Genomic DNA, 24,183 nt, shown 5'->3' on the forward strand with positions numbered 1-24,183 from the left:
TAATCCGTGAGAATTCCGCCATTGTTCGTAGTGGCGGATTATTCGCCAGTACCACTGGCGGAAATATTCCGCCACTGATTTCCGCCACTAATTAGCGATTTTTATGTAGTGTAACTCTAATTAAAATGAAAGTTAATTAAATGTAGATATAAAAAAATATTAAGATAGGATGAAGTCTTTATTGAGAAACAAAGACGGATGCAAAATTGACAGATTCTAATAGAATGCAATTATAGATCACATAAATGCAATGTTGGAACGTATTATATATGTAGAAATAGTTTGAAAACTTGGGAATGGCCATCGATTTTGCTGAATTTTTGAATCAAAATATGAAAAAACTTAGATGAAGTAAGCATTAGAAAATGTGGATCGTAAACGAAAGTAAACAAATTCATGGGGAAGATGAGCTCGAGAGTAGACTGCTATCTTAGTGAAATAACTCTGTGTTCAAAATCAGTCAAACATTATATCAGGGGCTATCCATATATATATGTCCACATACAGAAAGATCCAAAATACATCCAACAACCTAATCAAGCACATGCTGCCACGATATCTCTCCAAGTCTTGTTGTGGTCCTGCATTCCACATGTAGCCTTCACACACTCCATCCACACTCTCTAGGACAGTAGGCACTGTTTCATTGGTGATGGTAGTTGACTGGACAAAATGATCCTCATCATCATGTTCCTTAACAACAACTCTATGATCTTTCCTTGAGACACTCCTAATATCCCCCCTCAAGCCTAGTGTGGAGCGCTCAACAACTCCAAGTTTGTTGCGCAATCGCACATAGGATTGACTACTCAGTGGCTTGGTAAGAATATCTGCAATTTGATCTAAATTTGGTACATGCCTTAACTCAATTTCTTTAGCCAAGACTTTATCTCGAACAAAATGAACATCAAGTTCTATGTGCTTAGTTCTTGCGTGCAAAACAGGGTTTGAAGCCAACGCAATTGCGCTGAGATTATCCACCCATATCACAGATGCAACTTCCCTTTTAATTTTCAGCTTAGCAAGTAAAGAATGTAGCCAAGTGACCTCAGATGCAACATGTGCTAGGCTCCGATACTCGGCCTATGTACTTGAACGTGCTACAACTTGCTGTTTCTTAACACTTCAAGACACCAAGTTTCCACCATAGTAGGTGTAATATCCGCTTGTAGATCGCCTATCATCTACATCAGACGCCCAGTCCGAGTCACAAAATGTAGTGATTCCTCCATTTGATTTCTTGATGTTAATCCCATGAGTTAGAGAACCAGACAAATAGCGCAATATTCTTTTCACATCTCTCCAATGTGTATCAAGTTGTTCTGCCATGTATTGACTAGCTTTATTGACAGCAAAACTAATGTCTGGCCGGGTAATAGCAGCATATTGTAATGCTCCATTGTACTTCTATACAACTTAGGATCTTGAAAAGGTTCACCAACTGACTTGCTAAGTTCACAAGTAGAAACCATGGGGGTTGGACTTCCTTTAGCCCCTACCATATTCACCTTCTTTAAAATATCTTGTATGTATGTTTCCTGACACAGATGCAGCCCCTCTGGAGTTTTAGAAATTTCAACTCCAAGAAATAGACTCACCTCCCCAAGATCTTTCAAAGAGAATTGTGAATTGAGTTTGGAGATAACATCCCGGATGGAAGAAGAATTAGTGCCGGTGATGAGCATATCATCAACATAAAATCAATAGATAAATGATGTCATTGCCAATGTGCCTTATGAAGAGAGAAGCATCCGCACGTGACTAAGTAAAACCAAGAGAGATGAGTGCAGAATGAATGGTCAGAAACCAGGCCCGTGATGCTTGTTTCAATCCATAGATAGCCTTATTGAGTTTACAAACCAAGTGTGGCCCTCCTTGCTCAAAACCAATGGGTTGTTTCATATATATTTCTTCCTTCAAATTTCCATTCAAAAAGGCATTGTTGACATCAAGGTGAGAGATAGACCAACTCATAGACACAACAATCGAGAGTATTAATCTTATAGTTGTTGGCTTAACTACAGGGCTGAATGTCTCATTGAAATCAAAACCGGCATGTTGGGTAAAACCTTGAGCAACAAGTCTAGCCTTATGCCGAGCAATGCAATCATCAAGGAGTCTTTTGATCTTGAAAACCCAAGTGCACCCAATCAAGTTCTTTCCGGGAGGTAAAGTTGTGAGAGTCCATGTATTTTTTTTTAGGAGAACAATAAATTCTGCAAGCATTGCAGCTTTCCAAACAGGTATGAGTAAAACAAGAAGAGCTGACCGAGGAAGGAGATCAGGAGTATAGCTTGGGTTTGAAAACACCTGCCTTGGCACGAGTAATCATGTGATGAGTGGGTGTTGCCACTAGGAAGAAGAGCTTTGTAACCTTTATAGGATGGACTGTACCCCAAGAAGGTAGCCCCCTCTGATTTGTACTGCAATTTGTTCTTATTATATGGCCTTAGAAAAGGATAAAAGAGACATCCAAAAGTCCTAAGTGAAGTGTAGTAAGGTTTTAACTTGTGAAGTCTTTCATGAAGGGAAAGATTGCCTATGACTTTAGAATTCTCGCTGCCCGACGGAAAGAACCGCGCACAGCTCGAAATCTAAATCTCCGCTGACCCAACGCTTGGGCGCCGAAACCGTTTGATCGCCGAGCGAGGACGCCGCCGATCATTGTTGAGGGATAATGCCTTAACACAATGATTATCACCGAGAATGAGAGAGCGTACGTATAATAACTGAAATTCAAAGAGAGAGGGAATATTTGAAGCGGTTAACCTCATGAAGCCGAGTGGTTTGACACGTGGAACTCGGTAATACATATATCTTTTTTATATTTTTTATATTAGTTCATTTGCGAGGAAATAATGATGGGCGCGCAGACATTGACTTGGATTTTCTAAGTTGCAAAACCGTGTCCTCCAAACTGGTGGGGTCCACGATCCTATTATCATGCGATTTCTTGACTAAATAAAAAAGAAGAGAAGTTGAATGCAAGCATTCGTTGGTTTCCATTCCTTGCTATTGTAAGATTTTCATCATTATTACTGCATTTATTTTAAGTTGATGCATTATAAAATGGCCTTAATATCTGAAGAAGAAGAATCAGGGTGCTTTAACTATTGCCCCAAAATAAATTCCTTCATTTTCTCTACCGATTTTTCACATTTTTCTTACCTTGATCGTGTGTGTTTATGCTTATTGATTTATTGATGGAAAAACAGAGAGAAAGTACAAAAGTGCAACTCCTAACAGCATCGAAATTTGACTGTATGTAATATTCCTAACATCATTGTGGAGTATGATAATAGGATCGATCAATTGGTTTCTGTATTCCATTCAACTCAATTGTACAAGGGATTTACCTTATATAGGCTATACAGAATGTTAGATATGGTAAGCACAATTCTAGGGATTTTAATTCTATTTTCGTAAAATATCAATCTCCATATCTTCTTCTGATTTCTCTCTGGGGATTTATTTCCAACATAACACAAACACGAATTTAGAAAGAACATGTTTTTACAGAATCACACTCTAGCCTATAGTACAAAAGCAAACGGCATATATTGTTGAGTTGTCCAAAACAAAGCATTTCTTAAGTGGTTTGTTTTAGACATATGCATTTGGAGTGGCAAGAGTTGGTGTAGGTGCTGGTTGTACTCGTTTGCCCCTTTCGTTTCTGCTGTTCTCCGAGAATTTCAAGCTGGCGGTGTGGAAACCCCGGTCCTGCTCAGCCGCAGTCCATTCAGACAGATAGTAATCTTCCTCCGTGGCGCCTTTTGAAGACGGCCCACAGAACATCCCTCCCCATTGTGGGAAGTGTATCAACATGATCACTAGGGTGCAGCACACTATCATCACCCCCATCAAGGTTATACCTGTTTCTGTAGTATAGTGTGATCCTCTAAAAAAGATCACCTGAGTTAGAACCGCCCCTACGTTTCCGCCACCACCCGTCATCCCTGATATAAACCCGAGTGACCTGCCAAGAAACCATATTCTAGTTTTAAGATTTTTGAAGTTCATACTGTTTTTTTTTTTTAAACTGATCATACCTTCTTGATACAAAAGGTGCAACCCCGAAGGTGAGGCCACACGCTGCTTGAACGAATACGGAGAATATGAGCATGACTACTACTGATACCCCGAGAGATCCTACTTTCCCCAAAAGGATGCAGAAGATGCCTCCTAATGTCTGCACGATCCAAAGAGTCCAGAGCCGGCCCCTCATTCCATACCTGTTTGCCACAATATCTGATAGGATTCCTCCTCCCGGCCTGGAGAAGAGATTTGCTAATCCGAAACTGGCTGCTATTATCCCCGCAGTGTGGAGGCTCACGTTGAATCTGTCGTAGAAGTACTGCGCGATTATGTTGTCTATTGTCAGCTCAACACCAAAGCAGTAGCCATAGGTCAGTGCAAGGATCCATCCCCTGTAATTTGTGACCGCGTGATATAAAACCTGCTTGAAACTATCCTTGTGCTTATCTCCTGATTTGTGGAGCTGAGAGTAGTTCCCATCTGGCAAATCTTGGCCTAGAAAGAAAATTCCATATGCAGACAGAGTCTGAAACAGGCCAGGGACGAAAAAGGCGATCCTCCACGCTGTGAACTGTGTCGCGCCTATACGCTCAATCAAGTTGAACACCAGAGGCATGATCAGCTGAGTTGCTCCACCACCTAAGTTCCCCCACCCTCCGGCCACGCCATTGGCTGTCCCAACAACTTTGGATGAGAACAACGAGCTCATCCAGAACTGCGTTGACACGAAGGTGGCTAGGGAGAAGCCAGTGAAGAAGCGGACAAGGAGGAAGGAGGTTGGAGAATTGGCAATGGCAGTGCAGTAAACTGCTGGTGCAGTAAGAAGGGTAAGAGCGGCAGAGGCAAGGCGAGGCCCGAACAGATCACATGCTGTCCCCATGGCAATCCTGGCAAACACTGCACCGGAAACAGCAGCTATGCCTGCATTCCCAATGTCGGTTGCAGTTAGGCCAAGATTGTCGCGGATGACTGGAAGCAGAGGCGGAGCAGCAAAACTAGAGACGAAACAGGCAAAGAAAGATATCCACGAGAGATGAAACGCCCGCATGTGAGGCGCTGCCACTGAGAACAGCCTGAACTCGGTGGATTTGTGCTCAGAGTCCACAGGAAGTGCAAACTTCTTTTGACAAGTCTCTTCTGCTCCATTGGACACCTCCATTTTGGTATGATCGGTTTAGGATAGTGGGATCCTTTGCTATCAAATAGTTTCTATATTTTGGAGGTTATAGCAATGAGATGTTGGGATTATATAGCATCAAAATCTTGGTTCTGGCATGTGAATCTGCATTTAGGTGTGGAGACATTGGCGCTCAAGCTTGGATTTTTAATGCCTTGTTGTGTACAAGTTTAAATCTTTCTAATGTAGTGGGAAAAGGATGCTTCATGCTTGAGTTTGCTATTGGTTGCATCCATTGACTTTGGAGCTTGCTTACTAGGAATCTAAGAGATTGAAAGAGAATATGGCAATATGATTCTTTGACTTTGTTGGAGATTCCTTTCTTACATAGTAATTTAATTCTATTTCATGTGTTTAATCACAACTAAGCCATCCCATTTTTTCCAATGAACATGAAACGCTTGACTTTCTTCTTATCAGTTTTCTGAATTATGTGTTAATTCTACTACTACTCCACTTCTTTGTATTTAGATTTATTTAGCAGTTAAAATGGTGTGAAGAATAGCAGAGATTAAAGATACTTTTTCATCAAAGTTGCATCTCTTGCCTTTAAAGCTTTCATCACATATAACAGAGGGGGAATTTTTTTAAAAAAAAAGAGGCTTCCATTACATATGAACATCAATTTAAATCCTAAAATTCATACATTGTGTTATTACCTGAGGTCTGAGGTCAGGTCATTTGAAATCCACAACATATTGCATTTAAAGAAATGCTTTATTCAGTGATTGAATATAGAATTAATCTTGCAAGTATCTGATAAACAATTGATTGGATTGAGTCAATACATTGATATGTCATTCATCCTTGACGACTTCACTTCTTATTACCTACTAACAAATATTATGTGTAGTTTACCCATAATCCAAATGGTGGTTGATCCAGGATCCAAAAATAGAAGGGGCTAAATAATACCCCACCCGTCTGCTAACACATGTTCAATATTTACTTTTTGGTATGTCCCCAGTTATTTTTTTGAAGGATATTCATGGAAGGATGGAGTTTAATCAATACTCTCTCCGTCCGCCATTAGAAGTCTTATTCATGGGCGGCACGGATTTAAAGAAATATTAAGAAAAGTGGGTGGAAAAAAGTTAGTGGAATAAGGGTCACACTTGTATATATTAGTTTTTAAATGAAATGTGAGCGGAATGAGTTAGTGGAAGGTGTGACCTTATTACCATCTATACATATATAAAAGGCGAGTTTTGGCCTTAATTTGAATATTTACAAAATTTGGGTATGAACTTTAATATTTATAAATTTAAGGTACTAAGATTTAAAATATTTATGAATACAATGCGGTGTAGAATGAGAATGGACGCCTACTAAGAAAAAATAAAAATAAAGGCAAATATTAATGAGAATTTATTTGATGTAAATTATGTAATCATTGATTCCATGTCGTTAAATTTGAAACAGTTTCCCACTAATGAAATGAGCGTTAATTTCACAGCCATTTTATTCCACTAATTAAATGAGAGTGTTAGTAGGCAGCCATTTTTTACTAAATGGTCGACCATTTTATGTATTTTTATTAATTTAGACTAATTAAATTTGATATTCAATTTTGGAAAGATTCCAAAGCCAATTAACGTTTTATTTGAAACGCTCTTGGCTAATTAATGAAAACCGTTGCACCATTTAACATCATTACTAATAGAGAATTAATGTATACAATTTAAATCCGCAGATATAACCTCTATAAATACCAATGAAAAAATCCAATCAAACAAACAAGACACGAACGTCACCAAGTTTTGTTTTGAAATTGGTGAGTATTTTCTAGAATTTAAGAAACTTCCTACGGCCATGAGATAGTAGTATGGGGCCATGAGATAGTAGTATGGAGTATTTGTATTCATCTATTTACCTTATTATTTTTTTGTATGTTTTGCTAATATTGTAATTTTGCCAGAAGAAACATGACGTTATAGAATTCATCTACCTCAATGATCTACAATCTAACATAATTTAACTTCATCAGTTATCAAAGTTCGGTGTATGTGTTTTTGTAAAGACCAAACCTGGACGACAAATCAAATGTTGTGAGCTTGGAATGTGTTTCCCATGATTTTATGGTATGTGTTTTAGCATTTTTATCTTATTAGTATATTTTTTAACTATTTATCTAAAATCATTAATTAATATTTTTTTTATCTTGCAGAGCCTTATGATTCAAGGAACATTTTCCAAATTCATTACAAAATTAGTTTTGTGATCAAATTATGAAGGAGCAATTCTTTCTATTTGCTATTTGGACGGTTGAGATTTGTTATTGGGTTTTTGTTGAGCATTAGGATTCAGGGAACATTTCCCAAAATCATTACAAATTAGTTTTGTGATCAAATTATGAAAGGAGCAATTCTTTCTATTTGTTATTTGGAGGGTTGAGATTTGTTGTTGGGGTTTTGCTAGGGTGGGTTTTTTTTTTCTTCTTTCTATTATTGTCTTTTTCTCTTTTTATTTTACTTTAAAAATAATGAGAATTGAAGCAAAAATTATAGTAAAAGAATTTCTATTTCTATCCAAAATTTTATAATTGAATTTTTTACCTTTTGATATCTTATTCAGGAAAATTATCAACAGGGGACTAAAAATATACAAATAGCAAACATTTGGTGTTGGGTGTTAATTAACTTTATCATATATGTATTAAATATAAACAGATAAAATTTGGAATATCTTAAGCTAATATGGTATTCTTAAAATATCAAAATAGGCAAATTATTGATTCTATAGCTTTCATTTTATCATTTTATTTGAAAATTACTCATCATATTGTGATCATCAAAAATGTTATACTCAATCTGTTGTGAATTAAAATGTTGTACTACAATTTTGAATATCTTTTTTTTTGGTAGAACTTAAAAAATGACGGGATATAATTATGCATGGAGTGAGATAACTTTTAACCAAAATATGATAAAGCCAAGACAGTTTTTTACAAATATAACATGATATGATAATTTTGAATAAAATGTTGAAATGATAGTGCACATACTCAAATGCTAATTTAATGAATCCAACCAAGCATTAAAACACTTCTTTATTTATGTATTGTTAAAAGTGAGGAACTATAGTATCAGGATCAAAATGTATTGTTAAAAGTGAGGAGTTTAGGGGTTAGACCATTGCAACAACTATCTTAATAAACCAACGGTGGATTTGCTAACGTTCGAGGTGATAAGTAATATAGAATTGTCATAACTAATTGGTGAATTTTATTAAATTTGTTTTGAACCACTCAAAATATATTATTAAATCATATTTATATTTAGTACCAAAAAATTTATATATTTAAAATATAGAATTTTTTTAATAATAAATTTATTAAATAAATTGGAACATGTAATTTAAGATATTTTAACTTTGAGCCACAACATATATAGAGGTTGAATTAGCGTTTGTTTTTTATGCAACTATTAGTTTATAAACTTATTTGGTTATATGAGTTTTTATTAGTTTAATAAATTATTAATATAATTTATGAATTTAGAACTTGATTAATTATATTATTTCTCATTTCATAAAAGTATATCCACATTTTTTAAATAGTGCAGGTAGAAAATTGATTTAGTCGTTTGAATATTATAAATTTTAGGCTAGATTTTAAATATTTATTAGTTATGAATCTTTTCAATATTTATAATAATTGTGTATATAATTGATAGTAACATTTTTAGTTATAAGTAACGGTCATTTGATTTCACTAAATTTACTAACTCAGATATGTAAATTTTTAAAAAAGTGTTATTGATACTTTTCGTCCTTTATAATCTTATTGTTATAGTACATATTTTTTAAAATTGTAGTTATATATGTGCGCTTTTTATTTGTTTGTAGTTCATTACTTTATTTTTTTTCGAGATGATGTTGTTCCCTAATATTTTATTAGCTTTTTATACTCTAGGTATATAAATCTAATAAAATAATATTGTCACTTATGTAATGGTATTTTCTCCTAAATAACTTTAATCTTATACATGCAATGATATTGTCATTTATTTTATTTTATTTATTCATAGTATTTTTTCCCAAGTCGCGCATAGCGCGTGGGTTAACACTAGTTAATGATAAAAGTGAACCGAGACTCCTACTCGCGTACGGACTAAAATGAAAAAACAAGACTCCTATTCGCGGACATAGGGAGGATCTATTATCACTTTGTTTTGGTGCAACTATTTTTATTAATGGCTGAATTTTTGAAGTGCAAATTTTTAGATTATTAACACCACAACAAGTAGTAGTCGGGAAACACGACAAGTGTCATTTATATTTTCTTCCACACTTTATTATTCATTTCCAATACTAATACTACAAGAACAGAAATTCTAATTCTTTTCAAATAAATTTGTCTATATAATTATCTTCTGAAACAAAATACGAGTAGTACACAATTTCAATAATTACTAACCAAATAACAAATTAATTAAATAAAAAACAATTAATCTAACCAAATAATCAAAACATCAGACTCTGAGTTCAAAACTTTGACACAATTCACACCATTTGACACCGTTTTGGCTCCAAGGCGGACCAGGATCCGGCCTGGCTGAAAGAAGACGAAGGCCTCCAACCTACCGATTAAATAGGTCTCCTCTCCTGGATCAAACTTACGATACTAGTTTCCTTCTATAAACATATACATTCGTCTATAACGGAGTTTATACTTTTTCCATCTATATCTATCAAAACTCGAATTTCTATCATTAATCTATAACTATGTAGCACTAGTATTCAACAATCTATTAGTGCGTCACAGTACGGGTGATCGATCTCAGATTGAATTACGCAATACTGAAAAACTAATCTAGTATCTTAACATATTATTTGAGAAATCTTAAAACTCTATCTTTAATTAATTTGTTACACATGACATGGAACAGTTAGGGCTGAGGAAAAGGAAAAGGGCAGGATTTCTGTTTATTTACTCTCAAACTACAATTAATCACGGTCCATAAATGGTTATAATGGATAAGCATGAATTAAGGATGAAGATGCTACAAAAACCATATACATGAAACTGACTCTAATTTTCAAAATCCCGTAAAAATACAGAATAGTATAAATGGTCGACTAACCAAATCCGAAACCGTGAGAATCAAATTAATTCATCATACATATAGTTCTCATCGCATACATTCATATAATAAATTCTCCAACAACACAAAACCGTAATATTTTTGTTTTGAATTTCTAAAATTCTTCCCTTCAAAAAAAAAAACTAGTCCAACATTACAAGAGGTAGCAACCATGAGATTGAGAATCACCATCTGGCTATGCGTTGCCGTCGTGGCCGCCGGCTTTGTGGCCTCGGCCTCGGCCGCAGCGTCCTTCTGTGACATGGCGGACGACAAGGTTCTCTGCGGGCAACTGGTGGGCGGCGCGGGCACGTGGGCTGAGGCGATGACAAACGCGCTGAACGGCGTCCAGAAGCGAGCGGAGCGGGGGAAATCGGTGGCGGACGTGGTGGCGGCGAAGCTCCCGGCGGACGTGCTGCCGCAGACGAAGGATTCGATCGTGAGCACGTGCCATTGGGGTACGACAACGTCATGGACAACGTGAAGGAGTGCATTGAATTGGTGAAGGATGATCCGACTTCGGCAATGAACGCTCATCTCTCGTCGATGAGCTACTCCGATTGCACCGAGGGCCTCAGCGAGTTCAACCTCTCCGTGCCCGAGGCCACTCAGTTCGACGACGAGCTGCAGAAGCTTAGCAGCGCGCTCTTGGCCGTCTTCGAGAAGAAGCCATGAAAATGGATTTTCTTATAGGATTTTCATACCTTAATTCAATATTGTGTCATTGTGTGGTTATGAAATAACTAATACTGTACTAATATTTTTCGTTTGAGAATGCAATGTTTTATTAAAAAAGAGATTGGAAATCTTATTTGGTGTGGGGTGTCATTGTCATCATCAAATCTATCTCGCCAACGATTATAAATGGGTATTTCAGTAATATATCCACTGTAAATAACATCACTGTTTTCATATTGGTGATGTCAAAATCATAACGATTATATTTTGATAGCATAACTCGTGTGCTCGCCACATCGGAGACTACATTACTCACTTCTAATTAATAGTTTATGAATTAAATTAACATTTAATTGCCCTAATAAATACACTAAATACTGCATTTGTGCTCGACGCATATTGAAGTTAAATACTCCATTCATTCCACAAGAATAAAATGAACACTCTGGTGGGACGGGGCAGTACTACTACTAGTTAGCGTCCTATATTTTGGAGTTTCATTTTGAACTCAGGAATATTAAATCTTAAATTTTACTCCTTCCATCCCGCTTTACGAGTCCCGGTGAGTCGGGCACATGTTTTAGAAAAAAGTGTTTGAGTGTGTAATAAATAAATATTGTAGTGGATGTTGGGATCCACTTTTAATTGAGTGTCCAATAAATAAATGTTGTAGTGGATCTTGGGACCATTTTAACACTTTTTTATTAGTTGTAGTGGATGTTGTGACCCACTTTTAACACTTTTAACAATTTGTAGGCATTTTTTTTTTAATTTATCTCAACCGGGACTCCTAAAGCGGGACGTCTAAAATTGATCAACCGGGACTCCTAAAGCGGGACGGAGGAAGTATATGTTATAAACAAAGTTTTATTGGTTTGTAAAATCTTATGAACGTGTAAGTAAAAAATCTGCATTCCTCGTGTATATATTGGTGTGGATGAGCCCTCGGCAAAGGTTGGTGTGGCCTCGGCAGGGAAAATGAATATTCATATTAAGATGCTATTAATTTTAAAAAAGAAATGGTACTGAAAATAAAGCAACTGACTTTAGAAAAAACAACCATTAGAGAAATCTTCTAACTATCCAAAAGCCATATGTTCGCCAAAGCCCACAGGGTGGTAACAATGGCTTATATTAACATATTTTAGTTAGCATGTAGAAGAAAAAAAATAGAAACAGATCCCATGGTGCATTTCCGGTGCCAATAGTAATAAGAATTTGGTTCATATGTTTAGTCAATTCCGGATTCCATTAAAGTTAATTCAAGATCTAGTCAATTAATTCAGGCCATAAGTCAACTTAATTGAGTTCTATGCCTTGCCTTATGTGTTGTCTTAAACAACTTGATCCCTTTCAACTTTAGGAAAAAGAGTGAACTGGCTCATTAATTTCTAACGTTTTGAGTTGTGACATAGATATCTAACAAAAAAAAAAGTAGCGCCAAAGAATCCTAAAGTTTAATAAAATCTCGAATGTATTGGTTTTAGCTACTTTTCGGACGAATATGCCAAATTGGCTTGTAGGGCATTTTCGGCATTCCCTAAATTCATTGATGAATTATATCAGTAACTTCTTACGTGATTTCCTAATAAGGTCTGATACTTCATACGTGATTAAACTTTCGTCATTATTTGCACATAAAAAACTTCTTATATCCGTATATTTCTAGTTAGTGATAACAATATAATAGTTATAACATGTAGGAAATTAATTGAGAAACAAGAAAAAATATGGAAAAATGAAGTTATTTATGCAATAAATTTTGAATAATACACAGAAAAAAAATTTCACATTTGATTAAATGATATATATATAGTAATTATTTTCTTGAAAACACTAACATTTAAAATACTATTTCATTATATATCATCGAACTAATTCGTTACTTTAAGTCTAACTTTAAGATGATTCTTTATGATTGCTATTTTATTGAGAATTTTAATTTAGCTCAAATTGAAAATTTTAACATCATATGAACATTCAACCTTTAGATATTAATTTGCATAGTTTATTGTCATTCATGAAAAAATTGAAACATGAGTAATATTTTGAAAATAGTCAAGCATGTGATTTTAGCTATCTAGTCATTGGAGAATTTTTTGCACTAATAATAGTATTTGAAATTAAGAGAATGTAAATTTATAAGTTAATAACGCAAAATTATGATATTTTCATAATAATAAAATTGATCCATAAATCAAGGTAAAAAACAAAGAAAAATTAGGGGAAACATGGAAAAGTAATAGAAAATGAGTTTTATAAGAAACGACGGGTCTCATTTTATTATATCCATATTAATAAATACAGATAATGATAAATTTATATATTATAAAAAAAATAGAAAGTATAAATAATGACAAAATTATAATTACGTATGAAGTACCAGAACTTATTAGAAAATTACATAAAAAGTTGCCGACAGAGATGTAACAATATCAATAAAGATTGACAAAAATGCCCTTATAGAGTCCGAGAGTGTTTTAATCCGAAAAAATATCATTCGTGGGTTAGAATCCTCTGCCGCTCTTTTTTCTAGAGATATGTGGTGTCACGATCGAAAACGTCAGACACTAATGAGGCAGTTCATGAAAAAATTAAAAGATTTTAATGACGAAATATATGTTTCTACGAACCATACAAATTGAAAAAAGAGAGTGAAATAGTATGGCATAATATCCAAACCGCTACGCTGGTCACGGAACCCACGCCTCATGCTTCTGGCACGTGATTAATCTAGGAACCCAGAGCCCTTTATTGTTTTATAATCTCCATATCTCTTGTACCGCCACGTGTCCTTTTTTCTCACAATAATAATTAGGAGTGTAATTACAAAAATATCAGCAGTAACGTATTAACACCGTTCCTTCTTTCTAAATCTTCCCATTCTCCACTTTTCATCATCGCGTCATTCACTTCGAGCTTCCAACTTCTCTGTAGATTTCATTCTTTATTGCTCAAGTCAGGTAATTTTGATTGCTGAATTGTTGTTGTTAGTTCACTGGTTGCAATGTTGACACTTTTTTTTCTTGTGGAACTCTAAAATTTGCGAATTTGTTGTATTTTGCACTTTGATTTAATCATTTAATCCTTCTGTGGAGCATATACTTCGATTACTCGCCAATTTTCTTTATCTAAATGATTGAGCTAAATGCTTACTTTGTATAGTTGATTTAAGTCCATTCCATGAGATTCTAACTGTTAGTGTGATCTCTGCGGAGTTAAAAAACTTTTGTATCGCACTAATGGAATTCAAATTTAGCTAGGTTCGTTGCTGAAATGTTCGCATATTTTTGTCTGTGTACATGTTAGCTCTGTTTGTATACGTGCTGTTTCGTTTTGGCGATAGCGACCACCTTCCGACGCATGATCCTCCAATTGTGATTTTGTATCCTTTTTCCTTTTTTTACCGAATATAGACCAATAGTTTATGTGTGTGAATGTGATTTTGTTTATACTCGTATATCCCAACCATGGTGTTATGTGTTAATGATTTGGGATTTAGTTCCTTTTTTTTGACAGCATAAATATTGAGGTCGAAATTGTGAGTTTTGAAGTTGATTATACAATTGAGGAAACATGAGCAATGCGATTGGGAATTACTTGCTGCATCAAAGTTTTTTTACTCCTAGAGTTTTAGAGCATCAGAGTCGAAGCAATACTTCAACCTCTGTTTGGGGAAATACCTTTCTCCAGCCTCAAGCAAATTTACTAACACACCGAGCTCCTACATCTACTGAGTTCCGGGGCAGAAGACTCACCCTGCAGAAAAATAAATTACAGATGGGAAAGATGCATACAATTTTAAGATCCACAAAGGCTGTATTGGCTGCTGATCCATCTTCTACGGTAACATTGTAAAACTCTTGATGAAATTTAACATTATACGCCTATTAGTTTCTTTGTGTATGTTTCACTGTTTCTTCTAGTGGCATGCATATCTCCCGAGGTAGTAGCTTAAGATAATTTCCGATTAATAATTCTATTTTATCCGATCAAGTTGTATAAATCAACATCTGGTTGGAACCCTTCCACTCGAGTAATGATGCACCAGTCAATTTGATTCACTTGGTAATAGTACTATAGTAGCCATTTCTATTTTCAGGCTTCAGCGTCTTTTGTTTATATGGTCATAAGAATTGGACCTCATCTGTACTTAAAAGGCTTGAATGATTACATATTCTTCAGTTTTTTAGTGGCTATACCATGACTTGTTTCCTTAGGATATTTCCTTACTACTACTCCCTTCAATGCAGCATCTGAGTTAATTGTCTTTACTGTTTACTGTTTTTGTTCTCTAGCAACAGATGGAAAAGTTCAGACTCGACGAGAAGGTTGAATTACAGGTATGTGTATACTGATCTTTAATTTGGGACGAAAAGTACATCTCTGTCCACTGTGCAAATAGGATGATACTTGTATGAAATGTGCTAGCCAATCAATTGATATGGGATGTAAATAAACAGATTGCTGTTGGGCTTCCGACATCTGGTTCTGCTTCAGTAGTAAATATTCAAGTTACAAGCAATAGTGACGGCCTGCTTCTACACTGGGGAGCAATAAAAAAACAACAAGAGTAAGTGCAGTTGAAGTAGAGGTATCTATTTTACAATCCTATATTGAGTTTTAATATTACTTCTCTTGGTTGGTTAGTAAATGGAGTCTTCCACAATGTCGTCCAGTTGGAACTATGGAGTACAAGAACAAAGCACTTAGGAGTCCTTTCGTGAAAGTAAGCTTCAGAACGCCACTTTAACTAAATGTGTCTCCTGAATTGTTATAATTGACAGAAGTGCATCACTTTTCGATGGATAACATAATGTGTCTATTCTTAGTCTGGTGCTAATGCTGCACTGAGCATAGAGATTGATGATCCTGCAATAGAAGCTCTAGAGTTTCTGATATATGACGAAGCCCAGAATAAATGGTAGAGTGATGCTCACTTATAAAAATTTAGAGAATATGTATTGAACCATGTCCTTAGCTTTGTCTTTCTTATGCTCTCAGGTATAAGTACAATGGAGGAAATTTTCGTGTTAATTTGCCAAAGACAGAATTAACAACTCCAAAAATATCAGTTCCAGAGGATCTTGTTCAAGTCCAAGCTTATTTGAGGTGGGAGAGGAAAGGGAAGCAGATGTATACCCCAGAACAAGAGAAGGTTTGTGACTGTTCCTTGCTTTAGCTTCAGCTTAAGAACACAGTAACTACTATATAAGATGGCCCATTTCCCCTTTGGTTTACAACTGTTCTATTTCTATATGCTTCTTTTTCTTGTTTCAAACACAATACTTGGTTCTTTCCTTGAACTATGTTTTCTGTTTTCTCAGCAATGCGGGAGAAAAATTTGATGTTGTATGTTGTTAAAATGTCTTATATCTTATCCCACGTCGACTTTAATATGGTATCAGAGCGGGCTCAAATCGATGATAGAGTTCTCTTTATCACTTATCTACCTCACGAGTAGAAGACCAATAATCATTCCAGCCCATATCGATGATGGTTCTCTTATCGCTTGTCTTGCCTACCCACGTGATGGAAGTCCAATGTGTCATTCCGGGCCACACGTGAGGGGGCGTGTTAAAATGCCTTAAATCTTGGATGATGGTTCTCTTATCTCTTGTCTTGCCTACCCACTTGATGGAAGTCCGATGTGTCATTCCGGGCCACACGTAAGGGGGCGTGTTAAAATGTCTTAAATCTTGGATGATGGTTCTCTTATCTCTTGTCTTGCCTACCTACGTGATGGAAGTCCGATGTGTCATTCCGGGCCACACGTGAGGGGGCGTGTTAAAATGTCTTAAATCTTGGAGAATTCCTGATTCTCCAAGTAGATTCTGGAGAATTCCTGATTCTCCAAGTAGATACAAAAGTTTGGAATTCTGCTGTTCGAATTCGATGGAACTTGTATAGATAATAGATAATCCAGAAAACGACTATCCCATTGAACTTGATTACAAACTGTAGAACAGGAAAATATAGATTAGATGAGACTATATAGATTTGATGGGATCTTCACCAAGTTGATGTGGGACAAGATTTAAGACATTTTTTTATCTCTCCTTGTAATCTGCTAGTTTGATGTTTCTTTTGGTTTAATTGAAGTTTTTGATCCTTCGTCATATGCATTGAGGTCTTAAGATAACCATTGGTCAATGTATCTGTTTGATTTTGTTCTTATCTTATGCTTTTTAAATAGGAGGAGTATGAGGCAGCTCGAAGGGAGCTGTTGGAAGAAGTAGCTAGGGGTGCTTCTATAGAGGACCTTAGAGCAAAATTAACAAGTAAAAGTGGTGCAAGTGAAAGTAAAGATCATGTTGTTTCTGAATCAAAAAGCAATATACCTGATACGGAAAAAGATACTCAAAGGAAAAAGATAGAAACGAAGGGTACAAAAACTAATTTTTCCACTGATAGAGTTCAGCGCAGGAAAAGGGACATAATGTCGCTTCTCACCAAGTATAAACCAGAGGCCATCAATGAAAATATCTCCCATGCACCAGAAGTTTTATCTCCTATTAAGCAGTTCTCTATGGATAAGGAAGCTCATATTGATGGCCCTATACTGAACAAGAAAATTTATAAGCTTGGTGACAAGGAACTCCTGGTGTGTCTGTACCATCCTATCTAATTTACCTTACGAGATTTTGAACATTGAACAGATATTTTATGATATTCTTTTTTTCTGAAGGTAATTGTAGCAAAGTCATCTGGCAAGACAAAAGTCTACCTGGCTACAGATCTTCCCGATCCTGTTATTCTCCACTGGGCTTTGTCCAAAAATGTTGGCGAATGGACAGTACATCAAAAAACCTATTAATAATTATGAACCCTTGCAACGTAGTATGTTGTGGAGATATTTTTGTCATTCTTTTTTGGTTTGTAACATATTTTTTTTTTTATTTTTCGTTGATATTGACTAATTATATTCCAGGCACCTCCCTCAACTATGATGCCCCCTGACTCGGTTTCTATAGACAAGGCTGCAGAAACAAACTTCACAACCACTTCTGTCAATAATCCGCCATACAAGGTTTGTGTATGTACATTTGTATGTTTTTTATGCCTTGACAGTTGACACCATAAGACTAGATATCAACTCATCGAGCTTAAGAGAATAACATCTTCCTAGGCTACTCTTTCAGATTCAATCATTGGAAATAGCAGTTGAAGATGAAAACTATGTGGGGATGCCATTTGTTCTTTTGTCTGGTGGAAACTGGATAAAGAACAGCAGCACTGACTTTTATGTTGAGTTCAAAACTAGCCCAGCAAAGGTTCAAAAGGTATGAATAAAATCATTGTTGTCCTTTTTTTTTATTCATTGGATTTCTGTTTCCATATTACATGTTGACTATGCTGAATGTTTATTTTGTGGAAAAGGATGCAGGTGATGGGAAGGGAACATCAAAGTTTTTGTTAGAGAAAATAGCCGACTTGGAAAGTGAAGCCCAGAAATCGTTTATGCATAGGTGATAAATCTACTTGTATATCTGAAAGTCCGAATAGAGCACCTTTCACATTCCAAATTCATGATAACATTTCTTACGAGCAATTTCATTCCCCATTTCCCTCATATCCGAGCTTCTACTGATATTTGAATTACTTTTTGGCTTCCGGGCATGATAGAATATGTGGTGTGTAACATGTATATCCTAAAGGTTCTAAATCTCCTGCTTCGAGTTTAGTACTATAATTCATTTATTATGAGAACTTTAAAGCATGTAACTGAGTCTTGGATTTCCAGATCTTGGACTTGAATAGTCAACTGGAGCTGAGATGCATCCCGACTCGAGTTAAAAACTCTTTCAAAGTGACTTGTCTAGTTTTTGTGCCTATACTTAAATTGGCCTAAAACTGTTCATATTTAATGTATAGTTGCTACTTTAATTAAAAACATTGCTTGTACTTCCACTTGGTGTACCTCATTGCATACTTATATATCAGGGTATAATTTACTGTATTGTGTTAACACCTGATGTTTCCTACAGATTTAATATTGCAGCAGACTTGATGGATGAAGCGACAAGTGCAGGTGAAGTAGGTCTTGCTGGCATTCTTGTGTGGATGAGATTTATGGCAACAAGACAACTCATCTGGAACAAAAATTACAATGTGAAACCAAGGTAGAAATCTAAACAGCGGCTGCAAGTTTCAGTGGGTGGCTTTCTGTTCCTGGAAGTTTGGATCCCCTCCTTTCTGTTGTCCATGGGCATGGCATCCTATGCATGGCCCAAGCTCATAGTTTCTGAAAAAAATTGGTTCAGGAACAAAATCTTTTGAGGAAGTTGAAAGAAAAGGACTCTGCTATGGATGACTGAGAATCATGTTCTCCATGTATTTTTTTGTCTTCTACCTCTTTCCAATTTCAGTTTAAACTGAAATTTAAATTCTTATTTTTGTGCAGAGAGATAAGCAAAGCTCAAGATAGGCTTACGGATTTGCTGCAGAATGTCTACAAAAGTTTTCCTCAGTATCGTGAAGTTATACGCATGATTATGTCAACTGTCGGACGTGGAGGTGAAGGGGATGTTGGGCAACGAATTAGGGATGAAATATTAGTCATTCAGGTTGTTTTATTAAGCATGCCCTTTTCCCCTTTATTTTCTTTTGGTGGTTATTTGGATTTGATAATGCTGTATAAGTTAATATTCAACTGCAGAGAAACAATGACTGTAAAGGTGGACTGATGGAAGAATGGCATCAAAAGCTTCATAATAACACTAGTCCTGATGATGTTGTGATCTGTCAGGTATTCAGGATATAAGTAAACAATCATTTGGCTGATCTTAATAATACACACTCACTTGCATGTGGAGAAGTTTCAACTATTAAATTTAATTGCATACTACCTATCACAGGCACTGATGGATTATATCAAGAGTGACTTTGACATTAGTGTTTACTGGAAAACCTTGAACGATAATGGAATAACAAAAGAGCGTCTCCTTAGTTACGACCGTGCTATACATTCTGAACCTAATTTTAGGCCGGATCAAAAGGATGGGCTTCTGCGTGATCTTGGACATTACATGCGAACATTAAAGGTTAGAGATTTTGGTCACATCTGTATGGCCTATTTAACATTGGCATTCACAGCTGATTCTAACAACTACTTGTTTGTATGTGTCTGCGTTATTCAAGTTGAATACATTCAGAGAAAATTCAACATGCTTGCTAACTATAATCCTTTTCATTTCACATAAAATGACTTCCACATTTTCAGACCCCCTGTTTTTCCACTAAATCTTGGCCAGCTTGATTTATTGCTGAGTAGTCAGTATTCCCAACTACTCCTAAATTTCCAAAATTTTACTCTACTTTGGTGCAGGCTGTTCATTCAGGTGCAGATCTTGAGTCTGCCATCGCTAATTGCTTGGGATACAAAGATGAGGTAAGTCCATTATGTGATAATCTCATCCCTCCTGCAACGTGTCTAAGATGTAACTGCTTCACATCAGGGACAAGGTTTCATGGTTGGAGTACAGATAAATCCTGTCCAAGGCTTGCCAGGAGGATTTCCGGTACAGCCAATTCTTCAATATGTAATGATCCCCAGAAAAGTGAAATTTTTAAACATTTTGCTAAATTTTTCTGACTATGAGAACAGGAACTACTCCTATTTGTTGTGAACCACATTGAAGACAGAAATGTCGAAGCCCTGCTAGAGGTATATTGAAATTTTGTAATTGTTCCTCATTTAATCTTGGAAAATCCTTAGTGTGTCAACCTTTTAATGCCTTGTTGGTGGATATTATTTTGCACTCAGGGATTGCTTGAGGCTCGCCAGGAGCTTAGACCATTGCTTTCCCAGTCGAACGACCGCTTGAAGGATATTTTATTCCTGGATATTGCCCTAGACTCTGCAGTTAGAACAGCTGTAGAACGTGGTTATCAAGAGTTGAATAATGCTAGCCCAGAGGTATCATATGAACCTTGTTATTATACTCCACTTTATAATCCATTTTCATGTAAGTTCCCCCTTCTTTATTATAATTTGACTGGGAGTTGCAACACTTAATGCAAATTCTGCAGAAAATCATGTACTTCATCTCTCTTGTTGCTGAGAACCTCACACTTTCCGTGGGTGATAATGAAGATCTCCTTTATTGCTTAAAGGTGAGGACCAATTAAACAGATCTAATCATTCTTCACGAGCCTTGTATTTTGAGTCCTTATAAACACATCTACATGCATTCGGAACTATCTTGCTAATAGACGTCTATTTGCTCTTGGAATATTCGGATGCCTCATACTTTTTGTCCTTGTAATACACGTCTGCAGAGTATGATCTTTCTTCGCTAATGCATTTTCTAGTTAATGGGAGATTGTTTTTGTTGAGCTGATTTTAATTTTCTTCTTATACTAAGGGATGGAACTTAGCCCGGAGCATGTGCAAGAGCAGCGATGAGCACTGGGCATTGTTTGCAAAATCAGTCCTTGACAGAACTCGGCTTTCACTTGCAAACAAGGCTGAGGCCTACCATCAATTACTGCAACCATCGGCAGAGTATCTTGGCACACTGCTTGCGGTGGATCAGGGGGCCGTATGTATACATGAGAACTTGTGTAGTCCTTTTGATATCTTTCCCCATTACAACTCATAAGTAACATTTTAAATATTTCATGCAGGTCGATATATTTACTGAAGAAATCATTCGAGCAGGATCAGCAGCTTCACTGTCCTCCCTTCTCAATCGACTTGATCCCATTCTTCGAAAAACTGCTAATCTAGGAAGGTCATAAATTTTACTAGCTCACAAAAATAGAAATCTTATGAGTTGCACTAATCCCCCCTAAACACCACGTTGCCATGACCCTGTTTACAGTCAGATGAGGAATGTCATTTCTGAGATTACATACATGAAAATGTAAAAATGTAGTTGTTGAGATAGCATTAGTAGCTTACTAATGCATGTCCCCTATTCTGTTACAGTTGGCAGGTCATCAGTCCAGTTGAAGCTGTTGGATATGTTGTTGTAGTTGATCAATTGCTTTCTGTTCAGAATAAGTCTTACTCAAGACCAACAATATTGGTTGCAAAATCTAACTTTACAATTGCCATGTTAATTAGTACTTGTTATTTTCGTTCAACCGAAAACATATTTCAAAAATTTACATAATACCGTGCGATGGTTACTAATCAAGAAGATATTTCTTGTGTTTTTACACTAAATTGTAACTTAAATTGATGGTAAAGTGTATATATATTACTTCTGGAAAGCTATGCTAGATATTACAGTGTCAAAATCATAGTTCACTTTTGTCCAAGATAAAATAGTGTCAAAGCTATGCTCTGATGAAAAAATGTTGCGATTCTCTACAAGAAAATGCAACTGGTAATTTTCAAAGGCATCCATTGAAACTTGGGTCCAACTTTGTTCATCCAATATTTTTCCTAAAGTCAATTAAATTATTGATCCCATTCCTTCCAATCTTCCTTTTGTGATGTTTAATGAATTTTAGCATTTAGTACTATATTTTAATTATTTTAGATGTGATGATTCATGAAACAGAGCTCGTTAAGTCTGACAAAACAAAATACGGCGTTAAGTCTGACAAAACAAAATACGGCGTTAAGTCTGACAAAACAAAATACGGGATGAGTTCTGCAAGAACTAAGGGAAGATGAACAAGAAGGAATTGGGATAGGACTAGGCTTTCACTCATTACGCATCATCTTCTCTTTCCCTTTCTTCTCTTCCTCCGCACCTCTCTTAGACCTTGCTTTAAAACCAAACCTGCAAACAAAAAATCAAGCATCTCCAATCCATTACAAAATAAATTCAAAATACTACAATGAACAAGGGCCTTACTTACATATACATATTTGAAAAGGGAGATGCTCTCAGGACACCGTTCATCAGAACAGTAGCAATGTAATCCCCGTCCTTGCCTTGGACAACCTCGACCTTGGCATATCGAACACCATCAGTAATAAAATTATCCACATGACGAATGAATATGTAGAAGACCCAACTAGTGCTTGTTTTATGAGTGTTGAAAGCTCCAATCACATCCGCATCAGGAAGCTCCACCTCCACGTTTGCCACCACCTCCTTTGAGGACAGATTGTAGACCAACCATTTATATGAGTAGTACATCATGAATAGAATGTTTCCACCCACATAGATGAGGGTCCTCTTATACGCATCAGAGTATGACTCAGGTAATACCCTTGCGAAGATATCCCAATGGTTTTCTACCAAATTGTACTGGAGGAGTATTGGTTCGTATCCTTCAATGTGGCAAGACATGCAAGCTCGGCCTTCGTATTCGTCCTGATTGTAAAACCAGGCATCATAGTATACCAGAACCAATTCTTTGGTGTACTGAAAGCAAGATCTTGGTAAGGGAATCTTAGCCACGTTCGTAGGCAAATCCACACTAAGAAACTGGCCTGTCTTCGGGTCGTAGATCTCAGCCCAACTACTTCTTATATGAGTGCCACCACAGATGAATATCCTGCCATCGTGTAATGGGGCTACCATGGGGTTGACTCGGACTACACTCATACTAGTGGGGCTACGAGTCCAAGTCACAGGAGATGAACCAACAGGTAGTGGCGCAGTTGACAAGTAGTTTGTTGACGTAACTTGTGTACTTGAAATGGACTGTGGGATCGAGTAGATGGAACCCCCGAACATGAACATGGTATCACCGACACAAACAAATCCAGCGCAAGCCGGAATGTCTTTATGCAAACAATTTCCTTGAAATTCTAATTCTTCTAGATTACGATCAGTACCATCCTTCAATTCCACCTCATCAATACAACAATACGTCATACTCAGAGGCATGTGTTTCAACATAATGAAGCGTAGACCTACACCACCCCCCATATGCTGCTGAATGAAAACAATCCAAAATATTAATTACTCAAATAACAATAAATTATTAAATTTCCCTTTCATAAACTAGGGTTCAGGACAATGAAATTGGCCCTAATAACATAAACGAGGGTTCAGGCCGGAGGGAAGCATGAAATTAGCCCTAAGAATTGCATGAATCATAAGAATCTAGTAGTAATTTAATTAGGAACAAGCGTGACTTGATCGAGAGACGAGAAGAAGGAAGGTAAGGTTGTGAAAAATTGCCCCCTATATCTAAGCCATGGATTATTAAATATCCCGGTTCAGGACCATGAAATTAACCCTAATAACATAAAAGAGGGTTCAGGCCGGAGGGAAAAAGAACAGGCACCATGAAATT

At 36.3% G+C, this 24,183-nt stretch overlaps 2 protein-coding genes and 1 long non-coding RNA gene across 6 annotated transcripts in view; 2 read left to right on the plus strand and 1 right to left on the minus strand.

Annotated features, from left to right (window-relative positions):
* Window positions 1-3,756: 3,756 nt before the first annotated feature.
* LOC125204740 lies at window positions 3,757-5,576 on the plus strand. Its single transcript, XR_007173626.1, has 2 exons — window positions 3,757-3,865; window positions 4,066-5,576. It is a non-coding gene; the product is annotated as an uncharacterized LOC125204740 (long non-coding RNA).
* Window positions 5,577-13,823: 8,247 nt separating this feature from the next.
* Window positions 13,824-24,183, plus strand: part of LOC125204595 (alpha-glucan water dikinase, chloroplastic-like) — a 36,602-nt gene continuing 26,242 nt past the window's right edge. For 3 of the 4 annotated variants that reach the window (XR_007173596.1, XR_007173597.1, XM_048103287.1), the window contains exons 1-22: window positions 13,827-13,937; window positions 14,477-14,820; window positions 15,273-15,317; window positions 15,438-15,547; window positions 15,625-15,703; window positions 15,807-15,898; window positions 15,979-16,132; window positions 17,906-18,004; window positions 18,117-18,257; window positions 18,355-18,443; window positions 18,963-19,097; window positions 19,379-19,541; window positions 19,634-19,723; window positions 19,833-20,018; window positions 20,303-20,365; window positions 20,433-20,495; window positions 20,582-20,641; window positions 20,741-20,893; window positions 21,007-21,090; window positions 21,342-21,518; window positions 21,604-21,710; window positions 21,908-22,007. Coding sequence is in view for 2 of the 4 variants with exons in the window: in XM_048103287.1 (XP_047959244.1) it covers window positions 14,551-14,820; window positions 15,273-15,317; window positions 15,438-15,547; window positions 15,625-15,703; window positions 15,807-15,898; window positions 15,979-16,132; window positions 17,906-18,004; window positions 18,117-18,257; window positions 18,355-18,443; window positions 18,963-19,097; window positions 19,379-19,541; window positions 19,634-19,723; window positions 19,833-20,018; window positions 20,303-20,365; window positions 20,433-20,495; window positions 20,582-20,641; window positions 20,741-20,893; window positions 21,007-21,090; window positions 21,342-21,518; window positions 21,604-21,710; window positions 21,908-22,007 (2,460 nt within the window). In the remaining 2 variants the exon portion in view is untranslated. Of the gene's footprint in view, window positions 13,938-14,476; window positions 14,821-15,272; window positions 15,318-15,437; window positions 15,548-15,624; window positions 15,704-15,806; window positions 15,899-15,978; window positions 16,133-17,905; window positions 18,005-18,116; window positions 18,258-18,354; window positions 18,444-18,962; window positions 19,098-19,378; window positions 19,542-19,633; window positions 19,724-19,832; window positions 20,019-20,302; window positions 20,366-20,432; window positions 20,496-20,581; window positions 20,642-20,740; window positions 20,894-21,006; window positions 21,091-21,341; window positions 21,519-21,603; window positions 21,711-21,907; window positions 22,008-24,183 lie in introns of all 4 variants that reach the window. The other variant, XM_048103288.1, reaches the window with a different exon arrangement.
* Window positions 22,476-23,840, minus strand: LOC125204599. The gene is made up of 2 exons (XM_048103302.1): window positions 22,792-23,840; window positions 22,476-22,712 (listed from the first exon to the last, which is right to left on the minus strand). Exons 1-2 carry the CDS (start codon window positions 23,811-23,813, stop codon window positions 22,634-22,636), a joined length of 1,101 nt encoding a protein of 366 aa, XP_047959259.1. The 5' UTR covers window positions 23,814-23,840; the 3' UTR covers window positions 22,476-22,633.

This window comes from Salvia hispanica, chromosome 2 (genome assembly GCF_023119035.1).
Source record: "Salvia hispanica cultivar TCC Black 2014 chromosome 2, UniMelb_Shisp_WGS_1.0, whole genome shotgun sequence".
Lineage (NCBI taxonomy): Eukaryota > Viridiplantae > Streptophyta > Magnoliopsida > Lamiales > Lamiaceae > Salvia > Salvia hispanica.